This window comes from Aythya fuligula, chromosome 22, assembly GCF_009819795.1.
Source record: "Aythya fuligula isolate bAytFul2 chromosome 22, bAytFul2.pri, whole genome shotgun sequence".
In the NCBI taxonomy this organism is placed as follows: Eukaryota; Metazoa; Chordata; class Aves; order Anseriformes; family Anatidae; genus Aythya; species Aythya fuligula.
Genome location: NC_045580.1, coordinates 234,662 through 252,432, shown reverse-complemented (window position 1 = coordinate 252,432; position 17,771 = coordinate 234,662). Strand labels below are relative to the sequence as shown.

Genomic DNA, 17,771 nt, shown 5'->3' with positions numbered 1-17,771 from the left:
CCATTTCTTTGGGGCATCATCTTTTGTTTGTCCAAACCTTAAGTGATGCTGCTGGGGACCAGTCCCCACAAAGATGCTCGGCTGTCACCACACAAAGCAGGGAGGGGGTGGATTAGTTTCCTTTTTTTTTTTTTTTTTTTTTTTAATGGGTGATAAAACTCCTGCTAGAGCATAAAACCTGGTGGTGACTTAGTGGCCACTCATCCATTGCCTTTTATATTTCCCGTTGCATTTTCCTGGTGATTTCCCTCCAGGTTCATTGACCAATGTGTACAGCCATTGCTTTCTGCCTTTGTGTAATTACTGAAAATTAACAAAAATCTATTGTTTTTGGTAGAGGATGCAGTACTGGGAGCATGGCATGTAGCCAGCTGCTAAAACACCTATTTGATATCTAATTATGTATACATACTCTACATGAAAACTGTATAGGTTAATATTCAGATTTTGCACAGGGCTGGAACCCCCCAGGCCATGTATGCAGCAAAACTGGTTCATTCAGTATGCTTTTATACATAAAAACATGCTTTTGGGGCTAATTGTGGCTGGTACCCAAAAATGAGTACCTGGATTTGGATGTCTGAGTCTACACATAGTACCAGCCAAGATGCCGCCTGCAGTTTTGTCACCACTTTCCCATGTAGGAAACATACCCAAAATGGCATGTATGGCATTTTTGACCCATCAGATTAAGGCTGTTAAAACTCCAAAATATTTTTCAGTTTTGCAATAAAGCCACACCCATGAATGCTGTGGAAATTCTTCCTTTAACCCAGCAGAAACTCATTGCACAGCTGCAAAAGGAAAAAGGTGTTTTTTTCTTCACTGATCCCTTTCCCTTTCAGGGCATTTCGGACTCACTATATGTGAATATTTGGAGGTGAAATATTTTAATTTCTTAACTTCCAATCTGCAGGTTTTGGCTCAGGAGCCCCCAGAACCTCCCACAGGGCCCATGTGGCTCCACACATCCACGAACCATAGCTCTGGCTGTTAACTGGGTGTTACTCCTTAACCTTAAGCCTTATATAAGCCTTATTATATTAAAAGATTATACATTATTGTTATATAAGTACTGTATACATTATAATATTGTAATTAATTACATATCATATATAATTACATTACTTATCATATTACTTAGTACAATTATCCTACATCATTGCTGTATACATTATAGTATGATATATTATTATCCCCACAGTGACAAAAAAGCAGACCGGAGAGGCCCAGGTGTAGTTGCCTGAGCACTGTACGGATGCACAAACTGCATGTTTCAGGTTAATGTCTGTCTTTGCTCCTCCTGAGTGCTTTTTGTGCCTCAAATCACAGAGTTTTGCAAAAAACACCCGATTTGGAATTCCTGGAGGTGAATATTTCTCGGGGGGGACAGGTGCTGCTGAACATAGGAGATCCCATGGTGTTGCAAAACTAGTTCCACAAAGAAGCTCCACCACTATGCAGTATTATTGATAGCTATTATTGCTAAAAAGGAGCTAATTGCTAATGAATCCATTCCTGTGCATTAATTAATGTGTTTGAACATTAGCAAGTTAGTAGTGCATTATAATAATTAATGCATCAGTGAGTTGCTGCATTACCCAATGCGTTAAATCAATGCATTACTGACTCAAGGCATTCACGAGACTAAGGAATACATTAACGAAATAATGTATTCAGTGACGCACTAAGTAATTAATGCACATTGATGTTGGCTTGCATCACCTGTAGACGGCTCGCTTGTCGGCCTCCAGCTGCGCCTGGGGGTCACCAGCTGCAGTGGGCACGGGCGTGTTGGCGGCTGCTGGTGTGGTGGTGAGGTGCACAGGCTGAGCCTTGGTGGGCTGCTGGGCTGTGGCTGTCATCTGGGAAGGGAGGAAGGGAGGAAGGGAGGAAGGGAGGAAGGGAGGAAGGGAGGAAGGGAGGAAGGAAGGAAGGAAGGAAGGAAGGAAGGAAGGAAGGAAGGAAGGAAGGAAGGAAGGAAGGAAGGAAGGAAGGAGGGAGGGAAGGAAAGAAACACAAAAATGGGGTTTATTGCACTTCTGCTCACGTTGCCCAGCTTGAGCATCGCTGAGTTTGGCAGCAGGATTAGCACTTATTCCACTTCATGGGGGAAATACAGTCAGACCTGCAAGGGAGAAAGCTTGATGTCTTCCTCAATGCACCATGAGACAGCAGACACGGGGGTAATTTGTTAGGGGGAAATGCAGGTGCTCTGACCTCCTCTCCACAGAAGCACTCAGAAGTCCCTGATTAAATCAGCTGCAACATTTGTCTCGTGACTGAACAGAGGTTGCTCAAAGCAAGAAGGTGTGATTCTCTAGACACACAGGCAGTCTGCTTTCTTCAAAAATAATGGGAGCCTCTTCCAACTCTCTGGTGCGCTGAGCCCAGGGATGAGTCATTTTAGCAAAGCAAGCAGCCAGACAGAAAAGCAACTTTTTTTTTTGGTTCAAAACACCTGTCTTTATTGCCGATGCAGCCCCAGAAGGCTGCTGGGACAGGACGCACAATGCACCAGGGTTGAAAATCTACCATTAAAATTATGTCTGCTATGTAATAAATGGCTCTGCTAACTAATGACTTGCTTTTAAAAAGTGTGCAATTATTTTAGTTAAATAAATGTGAGTTTAATATGTGAAACGAGTCTACACCAGCACACATGCAAATCATTTCACATCCTCCTAGCATCACCCCCAAAGCACTCCCAAAACATCCATGCCCATGTGCACAGGATGTGTTTCCTCATTTGCACATGCTTGTGCACACATTTAAGGGTAATTTCCACTTAAGCTTAACATCGCATTAGAGAAATCTGCATTGTTTCCTGCCAGACTGCAGATGGGTCTCACATACACCATGCAACATGTTGCTTTACAAGATTTGGTTTTAAAAAGTAATTAAGAAAGCCTGGGGTAGAAGTTCAATCTCTTTGGGTTCAAATGCATCAGCACCCCCAACTCTCCAAACTTGTGCAGTTCTTAACTCAAAATCCCAGTGTAAAATTAATGCACAAAGTGGATGCTTTACCTGCTCTAGTGCTGAAATTCTGTAAAAATTAGCATTTGCCTGTTTTCCTCCATAAATCTTCTATCCTCCCCCAAGCTGGGTAGCAAAAAGAAGCCTCTGTGTCTTGCTAAATATTTTATATATGTTTATAAAGACTTGTGTGCATATGTGCAGATGCCCATGGTTGTCTTCAGCAAAACTCACCCTTATAGTCAGGGTCTTGGCATGGAAAAGCAGATTTCTCACCTTGTTTAAAAGCTGCGTAAACCCATGTTGGGCCCAACCTACGGCACCCGTTGGTTCTAAAATGTTTGACTTTAATATCTCCTGCCTGACCTTTCACTGCTGCTACGGCTCTTTTTAATCACTGTTATTGTTCATAACTCTGAAGTTTGGCTCCTGTAAAGTCACCAAGCATCATGTAATTTCAAATGCTCACAACACAGAAGTAAGCTGCTGGACTGCCTTGATTTCCTTCCGTCTTCTCTCCCCTGGGAGAATACATAGTTTTGGGTAAAAAAGTGGGGTTCACCCTACCAGTTTGGGTTTCTGTCTTCTTTCTTCCCAATTTGTAACTAAAACCAAAATGCAAATATTGCATTTGCACAGCGCACAGCGCTCTGGCTGTGCCATTAAATACCTCCCCTTCCTCTTTTCTCATTTTTCCCTTTTTTCCTCCTTGCTAGCTCCACTGAGAATTACTTTACATTTTTTGGGGGGGAAATGGCTATTTTTTTTCCTTTTCCCCTTTTTTTACTTTAACATTCATTTACCAGGACGTAGAAGCCCATTTCGTGTCCTCGCCGGCAGTTGGAGCCCCAAAATCCTGCCAAGTTGGCTGTTTGCAGCTGAGTCTGCAACTAATTGGGCTATTACTCACAAAAAAGCCTCCTCTGCGGCTGTTTCGAAGCCATTACCTCACCTTGGACTAAAGAAAATAATCCCCGTGCCTAATGCAACCTCTGATGAACAGCCCGGCCGTGCCAAGTCGGCAGAAAAAAATAGGAAAGGTTGCTCCAATGCAAGTGTTTGCAGACGGATGGGGGTGCCGGGCAGGGAGGAAGCCAAAAACATGGCTGAAAGGGGCTTTACAGGGATGAGAAGGGAAGAAAAACGCAGCCAGTTTCTGTCCCAGGAGCATGAGTGTCTCCATGGTGGGAAAATGGGGAGAAAATGCAGAAAAAGATGGGAAAAAGGGTCTGGATTTAGGTATAAGTGTAGGAAACAGAAAAAAATGCAGATAGGGATGTCATGCCTGCATTCTCTCCTCTGAGATGTCCTGCCCAGTAAATGCTGGAGTTTCGCACACAAGCTGCATCGGTGCATTTTTTTTTTCTTCCAGAAAACAGCCAAAAATATGCATGAGAGAAAAAAAATGTAAAATATCCCCATGCTTTTGTAAGCCTCCTGGTTAAAGCCAGGGGTGAATGCTGAGCTGAGGGAGCATCAGGGATTTCTGCAGCATCACTTGCTGCATCACCTCCCAGTTATATTCATATTTATATTATATTCTTCTTTTTTTGGTTCTTTAGGAAGAAAACGCTTTGCCAGAACCAGTGGCTGCTAGCCTGGCTCCCTGTCCGTGATCCAGGATGTCTTGCAGGTAACTGCAGCAATCCTTTTTGCTTCACTGTTTTGAAAACTATGGTCAAAGTAGTCCTATAGTATATCAAGTCCTGAAAGCAACCATGGTGAAAGTCTTCAGGTCAAGGCAACCTGCTAAATTGGCATTATTTAACTTATTCATCAGCATTTCACAGTGAAATTTCTCAGCGTAACTGCGTGAAATCCATATGCCATTAATGCTGGTTCCAAGCCCAAAATGTGCCAAGGACACCAGTGTGTGTGTGTGTGTGTGTGTAAGGCTGATCCTAGTGAAAAATCGACATCTCCACCCAATGTGTGTGTATGTGTCACTGATCCTAGTGAAAAATTGACATCTCCACCCAATTTTTAAGCTCCAACAACAATAGAGCTTCTGTTTTTGTTTGTGATATATCAGACACCATCCACAAAACACTTTTTCAGGACAAGCCTTCTTTCATCAGTTTCTGTGATTAAAATGAGAATGTATTTTTAAAACAACCTCTTTTTGCTAGCTATATTTGTCCAATTTTGACAACGAAATGGCCAATGACTTTCTGTTGTTTTTTCTTTTTAATTTATTATGGCAAACACATGGATTTTTATGCAGACTCCCTATTTCCAACAGGTAGAGTCACTTGGCGAGCGTGATCACACTTGGTATAAATTATGCTCTGTGTTATATGCTGGTAGCAGAACCAGGTGATTATTACAGCATATTTTTCCTCTGAAAGGCAGCTTTTTCCATCACTTCTTCATTTTTGCACATTTCCGACAGTGAGGTTGATTGCTTGCATGGCCTCTACAGTAATAATATTAATGTAAAGCTCCCCCAAACCCCTTTTTTAGTATTTTTCTCCCCAGGATGGTCCCCTTGGTGAGACGAGTTTTGCAATATTGGTTGTAGCTCTTGTAATTGATGGTTCAACTTGTTTTCTTATTTACCACTGACCTCCCCATCTCTGCCCCATCTTTGGAAAGAGGAATAAACATGCAATTTGTTTTTCCAAAACCAAGAAATAACAAATCCTTCCATTTTCAGGTGAAGAGCTCACAGCAGCCACAGCATACAGGAAAAACAAAACAAACCAACCAACAAACCAAATAATAATAATAATAATAAAAAAACCAAACACAAAGTGCTCTTCACAGCAGCATTTCCTCTAAATCTCCTGAAATGAAGAAAAAAATGCTTGATCAACCCCCTCAAAAGGATAAAAAAGAAGGTGTTCAGATGACAATGGTCCCAAGGGTGCCCAAATGCAACATTTTAAATGAAAATGGGGGTGCAGAAGGGACAGGGAAAGGTATAGGGGATGTCTCTGTAGGATGCCATGGAAAAGCTCTGCTATTTTAAAAGTCCCTTAAATTGCCCATTAGGACTAAATCGGTGTCCCTGCTCCCTGCTGCGTAAGCGAGAAAGGCACTGCGTTTCGACAGAGAGGCACTAAAAAAATAGGAGAAAGTGAGAAAGAAAAAAAAAAAAAGACGCTCTGAGCAGAGCAGTGGAGCGAGCAAATGATGACACAGAAGTTGGAGGAGCCATAAAAGCCCCACCGAGGCGTCATTTGCAAAAGTGACCTTTTCCCATCGAAGGAGACGAGCAGAAAGGAGGCCCGGGTGGCTTCGGGGGAGCGTAAAAGTCGCGGCAAGGCAGCAATTTATTTATTTTACTTGCAGGGAAGGGTCTCTATTTTTTTTCTTGGGGGGGATTTTCTGTTTTTGCAGTGACACCAGGATACAAATGGTGGAGAAATGCAGCAGGGCCACGCTTTGCAGCACATGCCCCTTTCAAAGTGGGGAAAAAATGATTTCCCATAAAAGCCCTAAAAAGCTGCCTTAAACATTGTGCCAGTTCAGTGCTTCATCCGGATCATTCACATTCAGTCTCCACAGATGGTCACTGCACCTCAAATCAGAAATATAGATTTACCCCCCAAAAGTTTGCAGTAGGCTGTGAGGAGTGGGATCGTCCCCAAAATCCGACCTCAGTGAAGCCCAAATCCCCACATCCAGCACGTTGGGGTGCTCTGTCTGAGTTTCTCTTGGAACAAATTGCTGTTCTTATAATAACTAACTCTGTAATGACGCTTGGAAAGGAGGTTATTTGACCCCTTGGAGCAACATTGTAGATGAAGTCTTTTTTTCCCTGAGACAGATTGCCAAAAGTGCCGTAAAATCAATCAAAATGCCATTCAAATTGCCTCAAAAGACACTTTACTGCAAAATATCGACACTGCACTGGGAGGCTGGACTGGTTGGGGGCACTCATTGCATCAACAGAGGCAAGATGCACACCCAAGTATGCCACCAAGAAAACCCTGCAACCCCAAAATGAGCCAGAAATGGCTCATTATGGAAACAACAACAGCAAAAAACACAAGGGGGTTGTCCCCAGATCCTTTAATACTGCAACCTTGGATGCAGCGAGAGGGGTTTCATTTTTGCCAGTCTCTGAAATGAAGAGTTTGAGGTGAAATATTTTATACTGCTCATATTTAGCAATGAGGGGTAAATAATGCATGAGAAGATAAGCTGGGCTGGGGGTCACAGAGAGTTTTTTGGGGGGTGCAGGTGCAGACACTCACCTGTGGGGTGTCTTGGTAGGGAGGAGGGGGCACCGTCTGGGTGGCCATCATCGTCAGAGCCGGCGCCGGGGAGACATGGTGCATCCTGGGTGGGAGTCACATCGAGAACCTGAGGGCAAGAGAAATGCTGCTGGATTAAGGGGAAAACTATTCCCCAAACCCTCCCAAAAGGGAAAAAACAAAAACAAAAACAAAAACAAAAAACAGAAAGGAGAGTGGCCAGGTGAGAGCAGAGCTCTTGGAAATGATGGCTGCAATTGGTGGAGCTCATTGTGATTTTCCCCATGTGAACCCCGGTGCACCCAGGGCTTTGCTTTCCACCCCTTGCTCCTATAGCTATGTGCCTATATGGAGATTTCCATTCCCTTTTCCCATTATTCTTCTTTTTGGGAAGCAGGAAAGGAAGTCAAAAATGCAAAATCTTCTCTTTCCTGAAACTACATACCAAAAAAAAGAACAACCTAAAAAATGATGTCTCTTTGCATTTTGCCACCATGGAGTAATGCTGTATGCTCAATCCGTTGCACACTAAACTTATGTTGAGTATCTGATGTTGTGTTGACCAATCCAGCTGGCTCCTATGTTGAGTTGACTGACCCCATGGCAATTGAACACACAGAAATGAGGAAAGTAGATTCAAACCTTTGCTTGATTTGAGCTAGGGAGATAACCCTGATGTTGTACAACCCAAATGGACATTCCTGAAGCCAGTGAAAGGGTGAGATATGCTCCCCTCAACCTCTCCTGAAGTTGCTGTTCTTTCTGCAAATGCATACCTATTTGGGGAGGGGTGGGGGTGGAACAGAGTTTTATTGGAGGTATCTTCAGGCCTAATGGCAATGGGCAAAGAAGAGAGACACTGTGACGGAACAAATTTGCAGAGGAGCTTTTGGCTGGACACGGTCTCCAAGATAGACCTGACGGCCAAGAGCAACCAAAGAAGCAGGTCTTTGCTCAAAAATGCCTCTTATTATTTGGTTGCAGATGGAGGGTGGCTTCAAAAAGCAAGCCAATAAACTTGCTAAAATAAATAAATAAATAAACAAGCAAGCAAACAACAAGCCAACCAACCTACAAAAAAAAAAAAAAAAAAAAAAAAAAGCAACCCACCACCATCCTGGGTCCTCTCTGAGGCTCTGAGCTCTGTATTGAGTAAATTCACAAAGCCACCTGGCGAAATCTCCCCAGAACTTCCAAAGGTGCATTTCTCCCTGCAAAACAAGGCACAGCTCATTTTTGTCAGAGATGATATCTCTCAAAGACTTCGCTTGGTCGCTCTGCCTGTCATTGAGCTGTGCTGGCTTCTTATCTGGAGAGGAGCCCCATGCAAAGTCCTCTGATATTGCCAATGGATCTACCAGTAAAAAGTGATAGAGTTGCTTCTGCAGTGCAACACTGACCCGTGGGAAGAAATGTTCTCACCCAGGGCACAAGAGCAGAGGTGGGTTTGGAGTCTTCAGATCAGTCCCCACAGTCATTCAGCGGTAGATCTGCAATATTCTAGTCTTCTCCATGAGGCTTTGGGCTTTATAGGAACCACAGGGCACCAAGATCACAAGAGGCTATGTCCATGCGGAAAGCTGAGTGCTGTCTACATGGCACGATTGTTAACCACCCTTATTGTTTTGAATGAATAATTAAAAAAAAAAAGCAACGTGCACACACTTTGCACAAGTATGGTGCCCCACGAATAGCTTATTAGGAGAGCACGCCCAAAATGCTGTGCATTGGGAAGGCAGAGTGGGGTCCTTGCATGACACAAACATCTTGAAGAAGGCTATTGTATTTATGGGATTAAAACCCTAGAATCATAGAATCTCCTGAGATGGAGAGGACACATGAGGATCATTGAGTCTAAGTCCTGAAATTATGCTTTTTATCTTTTTTTTCCTCTAGCAAAATTATCTGCTCCTTCCAGCTTAGAATCTGTGGGGTCAGATGTTAAAATTTGGTTTACGGCTCTGGCATCCCCATCCTCAAGAGGCAGTGCAAAAGCCCCTGGGGGAAATGGCTTCACCAGAAATTGCTGCAGCCTGGAGAAAAGCAGAGTTCAGCATTCTGGCAGGCCAGACATCTTAGTGGGAGACTAAAAAAAAAAGAACACACACCCAGAGATGGATATCTGGGGGGAAAAACCCTGCTTGGCATTTATTGTTCATGCTGGGAGCAAGCCTACCTTTAGCAGGTGGCAATTTATTACAGGGTGTGGGCTTTTTGGCTGAATATATTCCCAGAAGGTGGCAGTCCGGAGCCCAATTTAATTGCTGAATATCATCTAACCTGCTCACTAAATCAAGCCATTCTTTGAGGCTTTACGGGCGTTGATTTGTTTGGAGAATAGGACTTATAGCCAAATATAAAAAGGGATAAAAATGAGAGACAGCTGTTGCTGATAGCGGTATATTTATCTCAGGGAAACAAATGCACTTGGGCGCCGTAAATATCCAGGGAAGTGGCTGGCGCCCACGGAAGTGCCGGACGGGTGCCTTGTGTGGGAGCCCCCAGCCATGAATCTCAGGATAACAGTGCAAAGCTGTCAGCACTTTCCTGCAGCCACAAAGATTTATTGGCAGTGAGGCGCTTCTTCTAAGCACAGGGAAGGTTCAAAAGCTGCTATACTATGCATTAATCCTTATTTTTTTAACATCTTCTCCCCCCCTCCAAATGATTTTAAGTGAGTGAGCTCTTTGCTATAATCATCCAGAGGACGAAAGGAGATATGGGAGGATGCACAGGGCAACAACCAACCCCACCAACACCTTACAGACCAGCTCAAGCAAATGGTCACATCTTGGGAGATCAGTGAATTTTCAGGGAGCCGACGAGGGCAGAAGGAGTAATTGCAGTCCCCTTACAGGGCATCACATGGAGCAGAGAATTTTTGAGCAATAAAGTCAATAAATGCTCTTTTCATTTCCAGAAGGGGCAGTACTTCAGGTTTTGGCTGCAACCTGAGATCAAAGTATCCTAAATTTCCTTATGAAATAAAAAATACTTTAGCTACCACTGAAATATTGCCATTGAATTGGAAATATATTTCCTGAAGAGCTTGTGTCTACCTAAAAGAGTTGCAGCTCAGAAAGATTTATAGGCTGCTTTTTGCCAGCCATATATCAGCTCCTTTTCAAATTAAAATAATTACAATGAGTTGAGAAATCATCTTTTCACAGTGGCCACTGATGCTTCAAAATGTTTTAAAAAATCTGAGTATTACCAACAGTCATCTGCCATCCTGGAGGTGAAGAGGAAATAATCCCTGACCTGTGCGATTAGCAGAACTGCTATAAAACTGTATTAGAAGTAGCACCAAATGTGAAAAAAAAAAAAACATGTTGTTGGACTCCACGTTACCATTTTCTGTGGATAACATTAATATTAGCTTTGCAAGATACAACTGTTGTTTCCAAACCAATGGAAAGTAGGGATCATTTTTTCCAGCTAATTCAACAGCTTCTCCCCTGCAGCATGTGATTTGTAAGAGAAGATTCAAAGTGGAAAACCATAAAGCCGGGTTTTCATGCATTTCCCTTTATTTTCCCAAAGTTGCAAAATTATTCAAGGCACTTCAGTGTGTTTTTCCAGGCACAGGAAGGTATTTCAGTGTATTAGTGGAAAATTACTTTTCTAAAAGGTGTTGGTTTTTTTTTAAACTGGGGGTTCGCAATGATGGTGTGTTAGTCATGCTCCGCAAGGGGCTGCTAGTTTTTTATGCCACTGTCTTCACAGAGGGGTTACGCATGCTGATGTTTATGATATATGCATTCATTATATATGTATATATAAGTTAAAATGAAGAAATACGGCTGACAGGAAGGGAGAGGAACCTCCAGAGAACTATACATCTTGCTCTGAAGCATGAGCAGGGACAGGTTCACCCTCTGCAGGTGACAGCATCCATCTGCTTGCCTGTAAAGCGAATCAGGAGCGACTCTCCTCCCCCAGACACCAAATTTATATCTGCTGTCTGAACCTCCCCCTGCCGCCAACCTTCAGTGTCAAGATTCACCTATCTCCCTGAAAACAAAAGTTTCCAGCTGCAGATGAACACCATCTTTTCACAAGCTGTTAAAATAACCCCCTACTGCCACCCTGAGCTCACTAAAAACACACCTGATGCTATTAAATGGTCAAAAATGGGGAATAAACACGTTTTTCAAGATATTACCCATTCTCAGTTGATTCTCATGATTCCTCCCTACCAAGTGGGCTTGCATGATGCCTCATTACAGGTATGTGCCAGAAATACCACTGGGCCAGCAAATATACATACATATACATATATATATACATCTATATATACATATATATATATATATTTTAAATATTTGGTAGCCAGATTTCCTTTACTCAATTCCAGGAGAGTTTTTGCACCAGGAGCAGCCAAGACACCAGTTCCCTAAATGCTGACCTTTGCAATATTCCTGACATCTCATTATTGAGTTATTTCCCAATGCAAAAAAAAAAAAAAAAAAAAAAAAAAGCAAACCAAGCCTGGGCTTCCGCTGTTGCCATGGTCTAAAGAAGGTTGGGATTTGGTATTTCTTCATGATAAACCCGTTTTCTTCTCCTAGAAATGTTATTGACTGATATGTAAGCACCAATAAAAGGGAGAGGGACACGCTGCACTGCTGGGGATGCCAAAACACACTTGCCGAAAAACAACTAACTTCCCCACAGGATGGGAAATCTCTCCCCTGGCGGGGGAAAAAGCATTTTGTATTTGCAAATCACCCCCAGTTCCAGCTGCATGGAAAGGAGTAGGTGTGGGGGGGGGAGCTGCGGTGGTGCATTTCTGATGAGAACAACAATTACCACTAAATACTTCTCTTCTCTCCAAAGATACCCATCCCTACTGCCAACTAAAATGCTCCAGGGATATCTCTGCAACATAAACACAAGAATAAAACCTGCAAAAGCCAGTCAGAGCTTTAGTAGACAAGGTTAATGTACCTTGAACGGCAGCATTAAACAACTTTGTTCTTTTTTTAAGTGGAGAGCTGAGATACCTACACACGTTTTAAAGTGTTACTTTTATAGAGGGAGACCATTAAAGCACCTTCCAAAAAAAGCTGAGGGAAAAAAGCACAGGGAAACATCAAAGAGGCTTCTTCAAAGTAACATGAAAATACTTGAATTTTGGGCAATACAGCCCCTAGCCCAGCAAAAGTTCCCAAAAGAGCAGATGGTGAGTTTTTTTTGGAGGGCAAATTGAAAACCTTTGAAGTGAAACATAGCTGATGATCCTAAAAATGTGCAAACATCCTCATGCCAGACATGAATTGTCCGGTAAAAGGTTCTGATTACTTGGAGAGTATTAACAAAAATAGGGAGCAGATTAATTTTCTAACAGTTTTTTGCTGCAAGCAATTAAGTGGGAATAATTTATGATTAAAATCTTGCCCAATGCTTTCAAAACTTGCCTTACACACTTCATTTTTTACTGCAACCTGCTAATCCAATGACAGAAGAACTGCTGCACAGCCACATTTCCAGCACCCAAACACCAAATTTTGATCCCACACCAGTCCCAAAATGGGGAGGTTTCACTCCAAAGTCCCAGCCAGGATCAGACCTTGTCACAGAGCTTTTTTGAGGACAAGGTTAATCCTGTTCAGCAGAAATTTAACTGCCAGCTACATTTTTCCATCCTGCAGTCCATCACCAATTTCTCAGCCTGCGCAAACATTGCAAAGTGTGGATCATACCAGCACCGGTGCAAAAGCCAACCCTGATACTCCAAAGATCCTGGCAAAAATCTGACCACAAACTACGCAGTCGGGAGCAGATAACAGGCAATGGCTGTTTGCAACCATTGCTGCAGCCCATAACCATCTTGTGAGTGACAGTGCAGTTTGTAGTAAAACCTTTTTCAGGTGTCCACGCTTGCAGTTTTCACACAAATCTCCCAACACCTCTGTGAATGATTACAATGGGTAAATGCCAGTGGAAACCCGCTTTTTGATCAGATTGCAGGAATTGGATTAAAACAGCCCACCTTCCCTGACTTCAGACATGTGGGTGGTGAGACATGCACAGGAACCAAAGCAAAGATTTCCCTGCTTGTGGAAAGCACCAAAAGCAGAGTAATGCTATGGCACACCTATAAAACCCTTTTCTCACTTAAATCTGCCTTGTTTCTTACTAAATTCTGCTAACACGCTTGTAAATTTTCCCTTTGGGAGAGGGAAAGAAATCCCTTTGGAGCTGGCTGTTTTCTTCTTTCCCATATGGCAGATAAATCAGAGCTCCCAACTCGCTGAGTTTCTGCTTCACATCCCTCTGCTGCAGCTCTCCATCTTCTCCCTGTCTTGCCTCCCCCCATGGAAATGGATGTGGATTTTTACGTTTTGTTTTTTTTAACTGTGTAATTCCTGATGAGAAATGGCTCTCCAGACCACAAGACACAATGAGCTTTTCCTTGACAAAAAGAAATTCTAGGCTTTCTGGCATCAGCAGAGTGCTGTCCATGTCCCAGAGCCAACACATTGCAGCTTCTGCTACTGAAACTCAACCCAGACATCAATGACTGTGATGTGAGCCACTAGATTAATTGTTCCAATTTAAATATCTTTCATTTGCCCATTTGAAAGCTTTTTCCCCCCATATTTCCAGCCTTCATGACAAAAGAGCACTTTGAGACATGATGTGGTGATTTATACAGTCTCCAGCTAACTAGGGAGTTACAAATAGTTTTGAGCTCCTTTAAGCTTGTTTGATATTTAATACAGTCTCTTCTCCATTTTACTCTAAATGGTAGACCCCAAAATATGTGAGATGGAAGTAAAAGCCTAGTTTGAACTCAACCCAATAAATGAAATGTGTATAAAACAAGACTGTGAAATGTTTAGGGTGTGAAATGTGCCATTTTTTTTTTGTACAGTGAAAAAAGGCACAACCTAGCCTCAGAGCTGCATCTCCACAGATGTGCAGGCTTCAAGAGGAAAGTGGAAAACGGGTTGTCCCTGGAAAACACGGGGGCCAAGGGGAAACACCATCTCAGAAGGTGGCTTTTGGGGTAGATAATTTCTATCATTAACTGCCAAGAGCAACATCACCCTTCTGCTCCAGAAGATATTGAAGCATGTGCCCAGCATCATGTCTTTCCATACCTTCAGTGGGATATGTCTGCATGCCCTCGCCACAGTCTGCTGCATATACTGGGTCTGGCCTCCTTGCTGGAGGCCAGGCTGTGCCCTCCATGGACATGTGCTCTTGTTTTCCATATCCTTGGCTTCCTCCAGAGGAGCAACCCAATGTCCCCAAAGCAATCTGTAGGGCACTGAGCCCTATAAGCACCAGGCAACTCACATCAAAATACTCATTGCAAAGACAGCATCAAGGTATGGAGGATCGCCCCCAAAAGAAGTACACGTGGTGACCCTAAGCCCTCATGAATGAACCAGAGAAGCGTTTTCAAGGTCAACCCAACTTACACCTTTAATAGAAGTGGGGCAAACCCACATCCAATCTGGAATTATGAGAAATTCAGCCACTTCATCACACACTTAATGCTGTTTTTTTTGGCCAAGGGAAGGTCACTGGTGAAAACTGGGGCTAAAAGGGCAGTCCAGGGAAAATAATCCTGCCATTATTGGCTGCCATTTATTAGAAGTGCTGTCAGAGTAGGCAAAACTCAAAGAAAAGAAGCCAAAGGTCTTGCACTGTGTTCTGCCATTCAGCAGACGAAGTAAAGCTTCACTTTGAGCTGGAAGAACAGAAATAGCTTTGGGGTTTTCCCCTGAGATGTGCCCACTCTAATCTTCACTGATTTAGGAAGAGATAAAGTGCCTTTCTAGGACATATGCACAAATCAAAAGTAGCACCTCCGTTTTCAGTCTGTTTTGTTAATGACCAAAGATTCCTCTGTGCTCCGTTAGGAGGGAAGTTGCAGCCAACAGAGATTTATTTTCTTTGTCACCCTCTGGGTGCCTACAGTTTTGGCACAGAGCTAACACATTTGTCACTCTGTCAAGCCCTAATTTTAGTGATTGGGTCTGACTAAAGAACTCTGAGACCCTTGGTTTCATATACATCTTATTTTAAGCTCTGTGTTCAAGTTATTTTTAACTGGTGACCATTTCTCCATATCCTACTGATCTGCCAATATTTTGCAGTGATAACAGCCCATATTTTGGGTATTTTTAAATAGAAATCTGTGTTTTGCTCTAGGCTAGCCATGGTGTTATGGCTTTTAACAACGTGTTCTCAATACTTGAGCTTTAAAGCAAGATTCCCTGAGCTGCCTGATTTCGAAAATAAATAAATAAATAACAGAAAACTCAGCAAAAATATGTAATTCCCCTCTAAATGCTCACTGAAGAAGGAAAGAGGCAACAGGGGTACCAGGAAAGAGCAGAAATCCCCCAAATAAAGCCCCACTGAGGTCACCGTGTCCCTGTCAATTAATATATATCATTACCCTGTTAATATAAAATGAAGCCACTTTACCGTTTGGGGGGTGCTCAGGGAGCTGCTGTCCTTCAGGTGCTCTCCCGCAGCCCCAAAAGCAAGACTTCTGGGTATACACGACCTGGGAAAGTAAATGGTGAAATATTGAATACTGAAAGAAAACACTGAAATGACAAGATTAAATATTAAGCAGAGGATGAAGCTTTCTGTGCTAGGTTCTTTGGCATCATCAGTGAAGCCACTGTGGCCATCGCCAACAGGCAAGTCTGCTCTTATAGCATGCATTTTCCAGGATGGGGCAGAAAGTAGAACCAAGGAAAATACAGGTGGGAATAGCCCCTTGGAAAAGCTTTCCCCCCTGGGAAAGCTGGGCCAATGGCTGAGCTAGATCAGACCCCAGGGACATGTCCAGGCAGCTCTGGACATCTCCAAGGAAGGGCAAAAATAAATCAGAGTTTTAGAGGGTGAACCAAGATGTGTCTGGAAAATGAAGATGTGCTCGTTGCCAGTATATCTGCAAAGGAATATCTGCCAGTATGTCCTGTCCTGTCCCTTGCTGTTCCTCAGTGGTGGCAAATCCCCGGCATGGGATCTCACAGTGGGTTAGCAGTATGATCTGGGTCTGAAATGGAGAAAACAGGGGAAAAGCTGTGAAACTGCTGTTGCTGTTGGCCATGCCCCTGTTTTGCACTGGCTGTCACCAGCCCTGGGGTTAATTATAATCATTGCTTGAGTGTAAATATGCCTTTTACACTCAAGCTCAGACAGCGTGAATTAGGAAAAAAACAATTCAAAAACAAGGAGAGCTGGATCAAGAGGTTATTTAATAAGAAAAAGTCCATACAAATGTTAGAGATGATGCTGCATCTCCCAAGGATCTGGTCTTTAAGGAGGCTGAGATTAGGATTTCTAGGCCCATCCAACCAGATCAAGTGGCAAAATTTCCCTGCCTAAATGGGATTTAGCTGCCTAACCCACTTAAGCATGTCTGCAAATTACTGTATTTCTCAGTTCAGCTTTAATTATCTCACTAAATGCCTTCACAGATCTCCCTCTCTGCAGTGTTTCCCATGTCAAAAAAAAAAAAAAAAAAAAAAAAAAAGGAAAAAATGAAAAAAGGGAAAGGGAAAGGGAAAGGGAAAGGGAAAGGGAAAGGGAAAGGGAAAGGGAAAGGGAAAGGGAAAGGGAAAGGGAAAGGGAAAGGGAAAAACAACAACACAGGAGAAGGTCTGTAAAGGCAACTTGAAATCTGGCAAATCAGTGCTAGTCCTTGGCAGGACAGTAACCAGAGACCCACCAAAACCAAGAAAAAGATATGTGTTGCCTAAAACCTTCTGCATATCAGACAGAAGTAAAAAGTGAAGTTGGACTGAATAATGACTGGCATGGCCATGAATGCCTTTTGCGTGTTTTCTGAAAAAAAAAAAAGTGAGCAAAGAAAGTGCCATTCCTGGAAACCTGAAAAACATCAAGGCCTCCAACAGATACTGGAAGCAAGTGGGTAATTTCAAGGCAAAACCAGGCAATAGGAGACAAAACTCCTCAGATCTCTGAGATATATACACAGATATACATCAGGTCTAGATATTACCTCTATCTTAAGTGATAAACGTCACCTAAGATCTCCAATATGTCTGATATATCTACCTTGATATAAATCACCTCTAGAGAGCTCCTCACATGTCCAATATATGTCTGATATATACATCTATGATATATGCCATGGGTCTGGAGCTCCTAAAATGTCCAATATATATCTGATACATCTCCCAGTATGTATCATATACATAACCACTAGAGAGCTCCTCAAATCTCCAATGTATGTCAAATACATCTACCATGCTATATATAACACCTCTACAAAGCTCCGCAAATCTCCATTAAACATCTACATCCCTTGATACACACCACCTCTGGAAAGCTCCTCAGATCTTCAATACGTCCGTCTACCTCGATTTATGTTATCTTGTATAGACCTCCTCAGATCACCAACATATGTCTAGTATCCCTTGACGTACTACTGCTCAGATCTCGAATGTACATCTGATATATGTGCCTCGATACACATCACCTCTAGAGAGCTCCTCAGACCTCCAGTATACATCTGATATATGCACTGGATGTGTATCACCTGGTGGAGCGCTCCTCAGATCCCCAGGATCCATCTAGTACATTTACCAT

At 42.8% G+C, this 17,771-nt stretch overlaps 1 protein-coding gene across 2 annotated transcripts in view; it reads right to left on the bottom strand.

Annotated features, from left to right (window-relative positions):
* PKNOX2 (PBX/knotted 1 homeobox 2) overlaps positions 1 to 17,771 on the bottom strand; it is an 86,774-nt gene that overhangs the window by 20,812 nt on the left and 48,191 nt on the right. Inside the window, exons 3-6 of one of the 2 annotated variants that reach the window (XM_032201966.1) lie at positions 15,630 to 15,711; positions 8,292 to 8,392; positions 7,182 to 7,290; positions 1,726 to 1,865 (exon numbers count right to left, since the gene is read on the bottom strand). In XM_032201966.1, the coding sequence (XP_032057857.1) occupies positions 1,726 to 1,865; positions 7,182 to 7,265 (224 nt within the window). In that variant the 5' untranslated portion in view covers positions 7,266 to 7,290; positions 8,292 to 8,392; positions 15,630 to 15,711. The remainder of the gene's footprint in view (positions 1 to 1,725; positions 1,866 to 7,181; positions 7,291 to 8,291; positions 8,393 to 15,629; positions 15,712 to 17,771) is intronic. The other variant, XM_032201965.1, reaches the window with a different exon arrangement.